The sequence below is a fragment of the Solanum tuberosum genome, unplaced genomic scaffold (genome assembly GCF_000226075.1).
Source record: "Solanum tuberosum cultivar DM 1-3 516 R44 unplaced genomic scaffold, SolTub_3.0 scf01090, whole genome shotgun sequence".
In the NCBI taxonomy this organism is placed as follows: Eukaryota; Viridiplantae; Streptophyta; class Magnoliopsida; order Solanales; family Solanaceae; genus Solanum; species Solanum tuberosum.
In genome coordinates, this window is record NW_006240003.1 from 12,287 (window position 1) to 25,475 (window position 13,189).

General features: G+C 30.0%; 1 protein-coding gene across 1 annotated transcript; it reads left to right on the forward strand.

Moving 5' to 3' along the window:
• Positions 1–8,561: 8,561 nt before the first annotated feature.
• On the forward strand, positions 8,562–13,102 carry LOC102579101 (uncharacterized). The gene is made up of 3 exons (XM_006367867.2): positions 8,562–8,795; positions 8,868–8,981; positions 12,883–13,102. The coding sequence occupies exons 1-3, from the start codon at positions 8,655–8,657 to the stop codon at positions 12,940–12,942; spliced, it is 315 nt and encodes a 104-aa protein (XP_006367929.1). The 5' UTR covers positions 8,562–8,654; the 3' UTR covers positions 12,943–13,102.
• Positions 13,103–13,189: the final 87 nt, after the last annotated feature.

Genomic DNA, 13,189 nt, shown 5'->3' on the forward strand with positions numbered 1-13,189 from the left:
CATATTGACCTCGGCCTCCCAAGTAGCACCCTAAACCATTTGATTCCTCCACAACACCTTTACGGATGCAAATTTTTTGTTCTCAACTTTCTAACTTGCCGGTCTGAAATCTCAACTGGAACTTATTTGTAAGACAGACTTTCCTTTATACCAAGACAATCCAATGGTACAATAGATGTCAAATCATCGATACACTTCTTCAATAAGGACATAAGGAAACTAGATGCACCGACGGTAAATGGAGGGCAAGTCTACTTCATAAGCTACCATTTCTAATCCAAGGAAACTTGACTAGGCGCCACATCGGTGATCCAAACTAGTATAAAACATTTGTCTCAATTTATCTTTTAGCTTAAATATTTTGTTATACTCTCTCTCTTCTTAACTTACTTATAGGTGAGTTGACTTGTATGTAGTTGACTATCAGTTTAAAAAAAGATTATGATTTACTCACCACCACCCCTCTTGAGTTTCACAAACTTGGAAGAGTTTCACTGCCACACACAATCTCTAGCACAACAAACTTTATATTTATGGCCACTAAGTCACACTCCCTATCACAGTCAATACTTAAACTAAAAAATTAAGACTAAAGGGTCATGTGTAACACCTCGGATTTTGAAAAATGAAGAAAAGAAATTTTTGGACTGCAATCTGGTTCTACGGGTCTCAACTAAGAATTTTAGAAGCTTCTACGGAAAGGGGAAATATTTTCTTAAATTCAAGTCCCAGTACCTTTTCGATGATTAACCAGTGCGGTCTATTAGTCTTTGTACAAGTCATAGATAGGTCTCGTAGGTGAGTTCCATACTTAGTGAAATTTTGAGGGTTAAGTTGGGTTCTACAATTAGGGTCTACGGATCATAAAAGGTTCTATGGAACGTAGACCAGTCTCATCAAAGTTGGTTCAATTTTAACAAGTTTTGGTACTTCACTACGGTTGACCATTATGGTCCATAGAAAGTCCTATGGACCATAGGTCCAAACCGTAGGGAAGGTTGGCAGTTATTTTTAAGGGAATTTTAAGTCTTTTCCCGAATTGATTAATGTCTAAACTAGGTCATTTTGGTCCTAGTCCTAAGCCACTTCCCATCCTAAATTAGTCCCCTAAATTCTTAAATTCTCTCCAAGATCACCCCTAAAATATTCTTAAGAACTAATGAAGGATAAACCTAGGGTTTGGCTTCAAGAACTCAAATTCACCATAGCAATTGGTCTTTGAACTCTAAGGTATGTTAATATTCACCTATGGAGTTTTTTCCTTCATAGGGTTCCTAAAATATCCATTTTTTGTAAAGATAGATTCTCAATTCAAGTTAGGGTTTTATTCAATCTTCATGGGTTCTTTTCAATTTTAATCAAATAGATTGTCTTCTATCTATTTATGCATGAATTGAAGTAATTACATGTTTTGGAGTTAAATTCAAATGAACCCATGCATGATCCATGAATTTTAGACTATGAACACATGATTAAGCTTCTGAACTATGGAAGACGAATTTATGAACATATGCATGTTCTTTCCTTGGAATTGACATAAATGATCTAAGGTTGCTTTGAGAGTAAAGCATCGATGTTGTTGTTGTTGTTGTTGTGCAAGGTCATTCTCACATAAGGGATTCATATGGTTGAAATGTTTACTCACCTAAGTTGAACCAAGATTTAGGAGCTATTCTAAATTAACTCTAGCTTGGATTGGTTACTTTATTGTGTATTTCCATGGGTAATAAGACAAATATGATTAATGATTATTTTGCAGGATTTACTCTTAGCACTAAGAGGATATTGAGATGGGAACTCTCCCATTAGTAGAGGTCGGATTTCTAGTAGCAATATCTCTATCTCATAACTATGTTCCACCATAGGTTTGTCTTACATAGACATAAGCTAGTGGATCCACTTTAGCTCAAATGTATGGTTCTTACCTTGGCAAGTAAGGACATCTCTATTCGGTGTGGGATAGACACTAGATTCCATGTTATAGCTCACATGGTCTATGTCGGTTATATGGTACACTTCCCACAATAATGAACTAAGGTTACTTTCTAAAGTATCTAACAAGTGTTTTAAAGATGCTTAGCTTGCATTGACCATGATTATGGCTTATGTTTTCTAACTTGTTATCCTATGATTAAGCTTGGTCGTTGTGTCATGTAAAGTCCTTTTTAGCATGATTTATAACTCTTATTCATTGTTATCATACTTAGTACATTTCATGTACTAATGCATACTTGTGCTCACATTGTTTCACTAATGTAGGGTCTGATTCTCCTACCTCTCATACTCGTGGCTAGTTGAATCTATTGGCTTTTAAAGATTGGTGAGTCCTCATGTTTCGAGGACCAAAACACTTTTATGACTATCTTTATTTTTAGTTGTTCAGACTTTGTATCTGATGTATGGGTTACGTCCCGTTCACTTTTCTTATGATGTATTAGATGGCTTCTTGAAACCTATGTAGACTTCCGCTTTTTTTAAACTCTTTATTGATATAAGATTGTTCTTGAAATCATTCTTTCTATTATCTTGTATGATGTGTACTAAGTGGTTTGTGTATGACCTCTCCGGGTTCTATACGTCATGTTACACATAAAATGTACTTTGGATCGTGCCATCATGGTTCGCTCATGTGATTTGACCCGAAGCGACCGACCAAGAAGAGATAAGTATCCATAAAATTTGAGTTGTAGAGAAATTACTACACATACAAAAGGGAAAAAACGTGCAAAAGTGGGAGTTAATTTTCTCCTAAAACCAGTTAAGTCTCTTCTTCAAATAAGAAGCCAATATACGCAACATGAACAGATCTTTTACAAATAAAATTCTTCCATAAACACACAAGAGTAAGGGTTTGTTTGGAAAGCAACTAGATAATTAGAATTGGTGTAATTACTAGGACAATAGTTACCACTCTAGTAATATCACACTTCAGTAATTACATTGACCTTTTTGTTTGCCATAGTGTAATTACAAATGTATTGTTTGGTTGCATAATTGCAATCATAAGGTTATATTTAATTTTATGAATAAAAGTTAATCATCTAAAATTAAAATTTTATATTAGACAAATGGGGAGACTTCAACTAATCTAATACAGTACACCTATGATCGGGCAATTATAAATAATAGTGAATCAAATATTTTAAATATATTGTCTTTTGAAAATATATTAATCAACAAACATATGTTCTTAACTAATATTTTTTTAAAAAAAAATTATTTGTGTTTTTCAAATTAGTATATATTAATTAAATTAATAATAAAAACTAAAAGTACAAGATTTCTATGAGCATCATAAAATACATGTTTACAAAAAGATTAATATTATAAATATAATGTCATAAATTATGAAAATATTTGACCAAAGGATAATCTATAGAGTCTAACTAAAAAATAAATGACTTGCAATGTAAAGTATAACAAATGAAATTGACAATATAACATCAGTTCTAAATTTGAAAAAAAAATTAATGTAATACTTTTATGTCAAATTTCAACATAACATATATAAATGTTATTTGAAATTAAAAAAAATGTAAATCTATAACCTTATTTAATAATGAATTTTTCTTCAATTAAAAAATTAGAATACTAGCAAAAATATGCTAATGAAAAAGATAAGCATAGAATAAATAAATAAATAAAATACAAAATATTGCATGGAATCAAAAGAAGTAAAGGTTCAGAACAGGAAATGAAATATAAATAATATAAAATAAAAAATAGATTTTTTGAAGAATAAAAATAAAAGAGAATTTAAAATAATAGAACTTATAATAAATTTAAAAAAATAATAAAAAAAGAAATTAAAAGGTAATCATGTTGTAATTACACCATGTAATTATCAGCTATTCACAAATCACAAACCCTCCCTGAGAATTAGAGAGTGCAGCTACCCTCGCTGACAATAACGTGTTGACCAAGCAATTGCATGACCAACCAAATATGATTGATAGTGTAATTACACCAAATTCAATTATTAGAGTGACTTTCCAAACATGTCCTAAAAAGAATTTAGTTGGGGACAAGTACTTTGTTTCCCAAAGAGAAGAAGAACATGTTTTGATGCTTATTTGAAGTGTTTTTAAGGCAAAATAGTTTTAAATGACTTTATTAAATTTATGTAAAATAAAAAATATTTTAAAATTTAAAAGGTAAAAGTAGACCAAAAATTATAAATTACAATTACTAACTTATGACTATAAGCCCATCCAAATAAGTTTTGTACTCTAACTTGGGCAATTATTTTTTGGAAAAATTATAGAAATCCCACCTTTTAGTTTACTTATTACCATTATCCCTTATAAGTTTTACAAATCTCCAAAATCCCTTATTTTAGCGCATCAGATTAGTGTATCAGCGCTTATATTATTGTATCTCACGCATCAGATTAATATATCATAGCTATATAAGTGCTGATACATGCGCGAGATACAATAATATAAGCGCTAATACATGCGCGAGATACAATAATATAAGCGCTAATACATGCGCGAGATACAATAATATAAGCGCTAATACATGCGCGAGATACAATAATATAAGCGCTAATACATGCGCGAGATACAATAATATAAGCGCTAATACATGCGCGAGATACAATAATATAAGCGCTAATACATGCGCGAGATACAATACTATAAGCGTTGATACACTAATCTGATGCACGAAAATGAGGGATTTCTGTAATTATAAACGTTTAAAGGATAAATTGTAATTTTGCCTTATAAGTATGTAATTTCTGTAATTTGCCCTTATTTTTTTTGAAACTAAGCATATGCTCTATAAAAGCAAACTAATTACAAACATATACCCTTTTACATTTATGCCCCTAAATAACTACAATAAATACCCCTTTTCCTTGTAATTTTAGTTATTTAGGTCATTGTTAATTCTTTTGTTTTTTATTTCTTTACTTTTTTTCTTTTTTTCTTTTTTATGTTTCTTTGTTCATTTAAATTTCTTAATAATTATTTTTTCCTTTATTTCTTTAAGCTATAATCTAATTTATACTAAATATTTATTTCATACACTTCCTTTCTTCTTCTTTTATTCTCTCGTTTATTTCTTCATTCTTTTTTTTTCTCTATTTCTTTTTTTCGCATTTTTTTATTTTTATGTATTTTTGTTCATTTATTTTTTCCAAATTACTTTATCTTGTATTTTCTTTTTACTCAATAATCTAATTCATGCTCATTTTTATTTTATATACTGCTTTTTTTTCTTTTATTTTTTTTATTTTTTCTCATATATTTCTTTATTTATTTATTTATTTTCTCTATTTCTTTGTTTCCTTCTTTTATTTTTCTCATTTTTCCCCTTTTTTCTTTTATTGGTTCCTATTATTATTATTTTATTATTCTTTATTTTTTATTTTCTTTATTTTATGTTCCTTTGCTTTTCTTTTCTCCTTTTTTTTTTAATTATTTTTTATTCTTTATTTATTTTCTTCCCTTTTCATTCATTTTTTTTTTCTCAAATCATAATATTCTTTATTTTTTCACCAAAATATAATTTCATTTTTTTGGTCCTTTTTTATTTCAGTTAATTTTCTTTTCATTTTTTTATTTGCTTGGTCTGTAATGATACTATCACTGTTAGAGCAGTCAAAACGGGCCTAGTCCATGGGGCCGGCCCAATCCAATCATTATTGGAGTAGGGTTGAGATAGATTTTTGAGCCTATTTAAAACTAGTGCTTATAAGTCCAGTCCATATAAGCCCTTGGCCCTTGAGGCTTTATCGAGGTCGGCCCATGGGCCAAAACTTTTTATTTAAGGGTAACTAACAATAATCTCACTAGTATATAATCTAATTACTTAAATACACATTATGTTGTAATATTATGAATCTTAGTAGATTTTGGTACGTTCAAATACATATATCTCGGAATAAATAGACTCAAAATCAAGTTCATTTGTTCTCGATACACTCTATCCAAGTAGATTCACATGTATCTAGGATACAGGACAAATATCGCGTACTCGCCTCCCTCCCATCTTGCTTGTCACTCTCTTATCTCGCTCGCGTATCTGATATGCGAGATACATGTTAATTACACTAGATTTTTTGCTAATGTTATTGAAACAACACCATTGTTTGCCATATCCGACCCTTTTTGACAGCTCTAATCACAATCTATTTATACACTTTCATGGATCATTGATGTATGCTTCAATACGTTAGTGAAACCTCCATGATACGATCACATTATATTTATATACTAATATGGTATCATTGAGATTTGATTCAATCCGTAATGATACCACCCACAGTATATCTATATATATTCATGGTATAATTGATGTGTCTTTCAATCATTTAGTGACACCTCCATGATACCATCATATATGGACATAGTATCATTAAATATTGTTTCATATAATTAGTAACACTTCTCAGATCATGTATGATACCATTAGAATATTTGAATATACTATTGTGGTAGTACAAGAGTTTTATTTCTTCGTTCATTCACAATACTACTCATTTATTAATGATACTTTAACAGTATATACATATATCGTTATGGTATCATTAAGGTTTCATACATTCATTCATATACAACCAACATATATAATGTGTTGGTATTATCAACTAATAAACAGTCTTTCAAGGGAGGAACTCATATTTATCAATGATATCATCATAACTATCACATACAAACATGGTATCATTAAGGACTATTTTATAGAATTTGTAACACTCTTCAGATCAAGTATGATACCATCATTATATATAAGTATACTATTGTGGTAGCACTAAGGTATCATTCATTCATTTATTTACAAAACTAATAGTTCCTTAATGAAACCATAACATTATGAGCAGTCCTTCAACGGAGAAACTCGTAGTTTCTCAATAATACCATCACAAAATACATATACTGGCATGTTATCATTAGGAATTGTTTCATACAATCAGTACCATTCCTCAAATTATGTATGATATTATCACAACATATCTATGTATGTTCATGGTTAATTAAGGTTTACTCTAGTCCTTCGATGAAACCTTCATGATACTATGACAATATATCTATATACTTTCATTGTATCATTGATGTTTACTTCAATTTTTCAATGAAACTTTCATATGTCATCAAAATATATCTATTTATTATCATGAATGATTCGTGAGGATTGCTTCAATCCTGTTTTGAGACCTTCATGAAGTCGTTGCATTGTAGTTATGCACATACTTTTATGGTATCATTGAGGTTTGCTTAAGTCCCCAATAAAATCAGTCACAATAAATTTATATACTCTCATGGTATCATAAAGGTTTGATCTAGTCCTTTAATGAGACATTCCTTAGTCATGATTAATTATTTATTATTGTGATTTATTTATTATTTTATTTTTATTAATCTAAAAATAATTAAATAATAATAATTTTATATTTTTCTATCTTAGATTTTGATAAGCAAGCTAGTTGACTATGCTATTTTTCTAATTTATTTATTATTGTAGTTTAGTTATTTTGCTATATTTTTAATTAATCTAAAATTAGATCATTAATATTTGAAATTCTTATATTAATTTTATTTTCTTAAAAAGGTAAAAATATCTATAGAGAGAAAAAATTAAAGAAGATAAACTAACAAAAAATAAGAAAGAAAGAATAATAAAAATATTATCAAATGATATCTCTAAAAATGGATAAAATGAAAACAAATGAGAAAAAATAAAAGAGAAAATTAAAATAATATATGAGAAAGAACAAAATTAATGAACAAAAAAATTATTTTATTTTTCTAAAAAGGTAAAATATAGAAAATGAAAAAAAAAAGGTAAACTAATAAAAAAATAAAAGTAACGAAAATGTTACCAAATGGCATCTCTAATAAACGGTAATATTAATAAAACAATAAAAATCATAAATGAGAAAAGAATAAAAGAGAGAAATAAATAATAAATATAAGAAAAGAACAAAAGTAATTTATTTTCTTTTCTTTTAAAGGTAAAAAATATAGAAAGAGAGAAAAAAATTAAAAGAAGATAAACTAACCAAGAAAGAAAGAATACAAATATTATCAAATAGTATTTCTAAAAATGGATAAAAAAAAATTAATAAAAAAAATACAAAATAAAATAAAAATAATAAATGAGAAAGAACACATATAATTAATGATAGGACAAAAACAAAAAAAATTAATAATAAGACAAAATACTTGACCAAAGTGAATTGAATCTAAATATAAATAGGAGTGGGATGAAATTAGGCTTAAACTAAAAGGGGTATGAACTGTATTTCTTTCTGACAGAATGACATTCCTGAATTACTTTAGATTTGACTATAAAATTATAATTCTTGAAAAGTGTAATAAGCAAATGACTATAATTAATCATAAGGATATATTAGAAATTAAGTGTAAAATTATCCATTGATTTTATAAAGTAGACAAATATTGTTAAACATCTATTTTTAGTATAGTAAATAAGTATTGATAGACCAAGGGAGTAATTCTAAATTATGTATTTTTGTTATCTTTTTTGTTTGGGTGGTGAGTTGAACAATTCTATTGGAGAATACGTGGCATTTAACTATTGTTTTTTTTTTAGAATTGAAAGAACTGGATAAAATTTGAGAAAGTTTGGAGCCACAAGTGAGTGATAAAGAGATTGTAGAATAGAGAATGTTGGGTAGATGATTGATGGCTGCAAGGATAACATTCCGGCCACCGGAGTTCACCAAAAAACACCATAAACCCCTCATTACTCTTACTAAAAGAATACCAACTTGTATATATTGCACAACCACAACAAAACCTGAAATTGAACTAGAGTTCATTGGGGTACGTACGTGCACAAGAATATTTAGGCCTTTCAACTTGTTTGTTTTGTTAATCAATATTACTTTGTTGCAGCCAAAGCCAGATGAAAATGGCAACTACCCTATGGATAAAACAAAAGCAGTAAGTGGTGAGAAGCTGCTGAGGAACATCATGTCAGAGAATAAGATAGAGTTGTATGCTGCATATGTGAGTGACTTCACTTTTCTATTCTTTTACTTTAATCTCACTCTACTACTAATTCATACCTGTAAATACAAAAACTAAATTTCATTTCATGAGTCCACGTTAAAATTATAACTTGGAATTGGCCGATCGAACAAAAGTAAAGTCAAGAGACGAATAAAAACTCTATCATAGAAATATCTTTTTTTTTCCTAAGTAAAAGTTGCAGGCAGAGCATAAGTTGTGTGTCTGGACAACACATTAAGTCGGAAGACAACATTAGAACCAATTCAATTTCAGAACCAAGCTAAAAATAAGAACCCGACGGCTGACATTATAAAACCAAACAGTTACCATGTGCAGCTACTCCTAATTTTCTTATTGAGATACGACACGACATGGTAACAAGTAACATGTTCAATTATTCCTAATTTTTTCATTGAGCCTAAAACAGGAGATGGTGACTATCAGTTGTCACAAAAGCTAGGACCATATAAAAAAGAATTAGGTGTACATATGCAGTTGTATGTTCAATTTCTACTGTAAATTTGTTAGAAAAATTATTGAATATAAGCTTGGAGGGGACAGCAAATCAACCCTTACCGAGAAGGTTCAAATCTTGAGATATGAATTTGCAAGTTACAGATAAGAAGTTGTAAACAAAGGCTAAGATCATTCATCAAGCAGCCTATTACAACACTTGCAAGTATTTAAAAGTATAATCAATTCAGGTGTGGTGTAAGTGATATATGTTATAATACTCGATTAGAACGATGAGAAAGCTCTCAACACTGAACAGTACTCTAGGGAGTGAGGACAATGATAAAAGATCTGCAAAAGAAAATTATGGAGAGTTTAACGAATACAAGAGCACTCTGAATCTTCAGAATTGAAATAAAAATAACTATCTTAAAGGAGGAGGATCTAGCTTTAGGGAATATAAGACAACTTTTAATAGATTCCTACCTTCGGTTAAAATATGTCTCCGCTCACACCTGAATGACTTATCTCCTTAAAATTGTTTCTCAGACTTACTCTGCGTTGGCCATTTCTAATAATTGGTATGGATAGAGTAATAGAATTTAATCAAAATTTCTGCCTCCTATCGAAGACAACATATACCACTACCAACATGAAGGAAACCAACTCCGGGAAAAAGCCCCTATTGTATGAGGCTGGTGAGATCTGAATCATTAATTTCTGTCTCCTATCAAAGACAACATATACCATTAGCAACACGCGGATGTATCACCTACTTCATTGGAAGAGTTCTATCCCTCAACAGGAGCAAGAAAGGACTGGTTAGGCCCCTTCTATTCCGTTCTTTTTTCGTAGTGCATTGGAAACACTTAGCTTATCCTTATCTCTTTGACATAGTTATCTGAAGCACCCCATAGTGTTGATTACAAATCAACTTCTTCTTTCTCTAAGCTGTAGAAAAACTATTCATATCACCTTATTATAACTGGTCTCTCATGGTTTAACGAATAAGAAGACTAATATATGATATATTTTTTTTACCAATTGGCTAGCCACTTGTTCTTATCAAATATAAACACGACAATAGTCTAACGTATAAAGTAATTCATGCCATGTTTCCATGATAAAACACCAGCCTTTACTACTTTAGAATCTTCCTAAGAAATTACAATGTAGTAACAGCCATTTTAGATATTAAACGTGAAAAGATGCATTCATAAGTAGGCAAGCACAAAGGATACTTAATGCCTATGCTCTTCATGTGTTTATAACTGCTTTAAAGAATAGGAAGGAATATATATTTGAGATAAAAAGCGTGAAGATTAATTGATTGTGTAGGAGGGACACAGTGTGCGACATGAGATTTACAACTAATGAAACACATAACTTATAAATCATGTGGATCAACTGTTAAGACTATGAAACAAAATTATGAATTAATCGTTGTCTAATTTAGAATCTTCACCAGACAATCAAAATAGGAGCATGATTTTGGAATCGTTTTAGTAATATAAATATTAATATTCCCATCTATGGTACTGTAATTCAGAGCACTGCTACAGAAGTAACAGAGAAGGTTTCAACTTTCTAGCGAAAATTGTAGTACATCAAATTATTTGCTCTATGTATTTGTGGTTCAAAATGGATCTGATATTTGGTAAACTACACATCAATAAACTATTACGCAAGTTGGTTCTATATGCATGAGTGACAGCTTTCTGTACCTCCAAAAGGTTAAAATAGATAGACCTTTCTTAGCTCAAATACACATCAACACGTATAGTCATCTTGTATTATACTGCAAAGGTGAGAATAATATTCAGTTTTCTACCAAAAACATGGATTTAAGAAGTTGAGTGTGCACTTTCAATGCAATAGTTGCCAATACTTGTTTTTCGATGACATGGAGTATTTGTCAATATTGTCGTTATAAAATAGTTGCTATCAAGTAAATATAAACTGAACTTGAAATAGTACAAAATTGTATCATATATATAGAATGATAATTAGGAAATCAAGGTGATAATCCCATCGGAACACACAGAACTTTGTAACAAACAAAGAGCAAATATCAGATATACTTATCAGAGGGAAAAGTTAACCAAAAATCAGTAGTTGAGAGCATAGTATAAAAATTTAGCATCATGGTGCTCCATCAACTTCCTTATAATTTTTGAAAACATTGTCACCGGCATACCATAAGAAAATATTAGAGATGCAAATGTATCAAACATCAGATTAATTATACAAAAAAATTAATTGACAACCAAATCCTTCATAACTGTACAACTCTATGTAGCAGAATTAAGTGAATGATTTTCAACCAATTAAAGAATCTCCAAAAAGTATTAATTTATGAAATAGGTCTAACTACAGTGACGCTTGGCAAAACTTACACGAATACACAGTTATAAGCATGATTAACATAGTATGTACCACTTGAAGAACTTACGGATTAATAAAAGAATCTCATGAATGATAACCCAAAAAAAAATGAAATCAGTCAGAACGTCAGAGTTGATTCATCTGAATGCCTCAGCCCAACGCAAAGAAAGGATGTGTACCTTTTTGTTCGAAGGGGCAAATCTTTGAGGAATTGGAATGAAACATCTGTCTCTGAATTTGGGCACAAAATGAATCTGTTGTTTCCATAAGGGAAGTTTTTCAAGTGGAAGATGAATATGCAACGCGTGGATCGTATTCCGTGGACGTTGAACCACGTGGCAAAGATACCGAGCTACCCTTTTGGTTGTCCGAAAAAACTCACCCTTATTAAGAATGATGATAACCGTAAAATAAATCTATATTTTAAATATTGTTTTCCTAAAAATATATAGAGCTGCTAGCTAATCATAATTGTATTTCCGACTAAAATGACCAGGGAAGTCGGATGACCAGGAAAGCTAACTAAGCAAAATTAGATAACTATTCAAAAACAAAACAAAGTTGAGTGACTTTAATGGTTAACTACTATAAGTTTTGAGTAACCATTCATGAATTCAACAAAATTGCTTGGGACTAGGTCAATCACAATAGCATTGTCTTCTTTCAATCTATAGATATAGACTAGTATGATGTAGATAGTAATGAAAATTTTGTAAACAATTAGGTGATTGAAATTGTATTTCATTTGTTACAAGCTTTGTTCATTTTACGACAGGACTCAACAATTACTAATCAACATCTTTTAAAATGTTTATAAGAATGTACAGATGCTTTATCAAAGATCAACAACTGCTTGAATACATCATCATCTTCTCCTCTATGATTTGTTTGCATAAGAATATGTTATAGCAAAGAAAGTAATGGGTTGAAATTTGAACATATAGGAAATATAATGCTATGGAATTTCAAGAAAATAAAAGATTCAGCTTTTTTCAATCTATATGTTTTATTGTTGCACCTGTTTTTGATCTTGAACAGTACTGCGTCTACCTTTTGGCAGGGAAAGGTGATGAATTGTGGAGGCGGTGGAAGCTGTGGTACTTGTATTGTGGAGGTATAAGTCTGTTGTTAGTAATCAGACATAATCAGCATTCTTTAGAAATTCTTTTTTCTTTTCACTAGACATTGAATTATGAAATACATCAACAGTTGGTAGCAGTATATCGACCATTTTACACACATTCATTAACTTGTAATAACCTACATAAACCATATCTTTGCTTAGAGTTACAACTTCGACACACTGTAAGTACAACGATAAACAAGGGAGGGAAATATATATATATATATATATATATATATATATA

What these genes read in the sequence shown, in the direction of transcription:
- LOC102579101 (XM_006367867.2), top strand. Translation starts at nt 8,655, where the DNA reads ATGGCTGCAAGGATAACATTCCGGCCACCGGAGTTCACCAAAAAACAC. An exon ending in TTGAACTAGAGTTCATTGGG is followed by an intron (nt 8,796 to 8,867) that starts GTACGTACGTGC and finishes ACTTTGTTGCAG; the next exon opens with CCAAAGCCAGATGAAAATGG. An exon ending in TAGAGTTGTATGCTGCATAT is followed by an intron (nt 8,982 to 12,882) that starts GTGAGTGACTTC and finishes ACCTTTTGGCAG; the next exon opens with GGAAAGGTGATGAATTGTGG.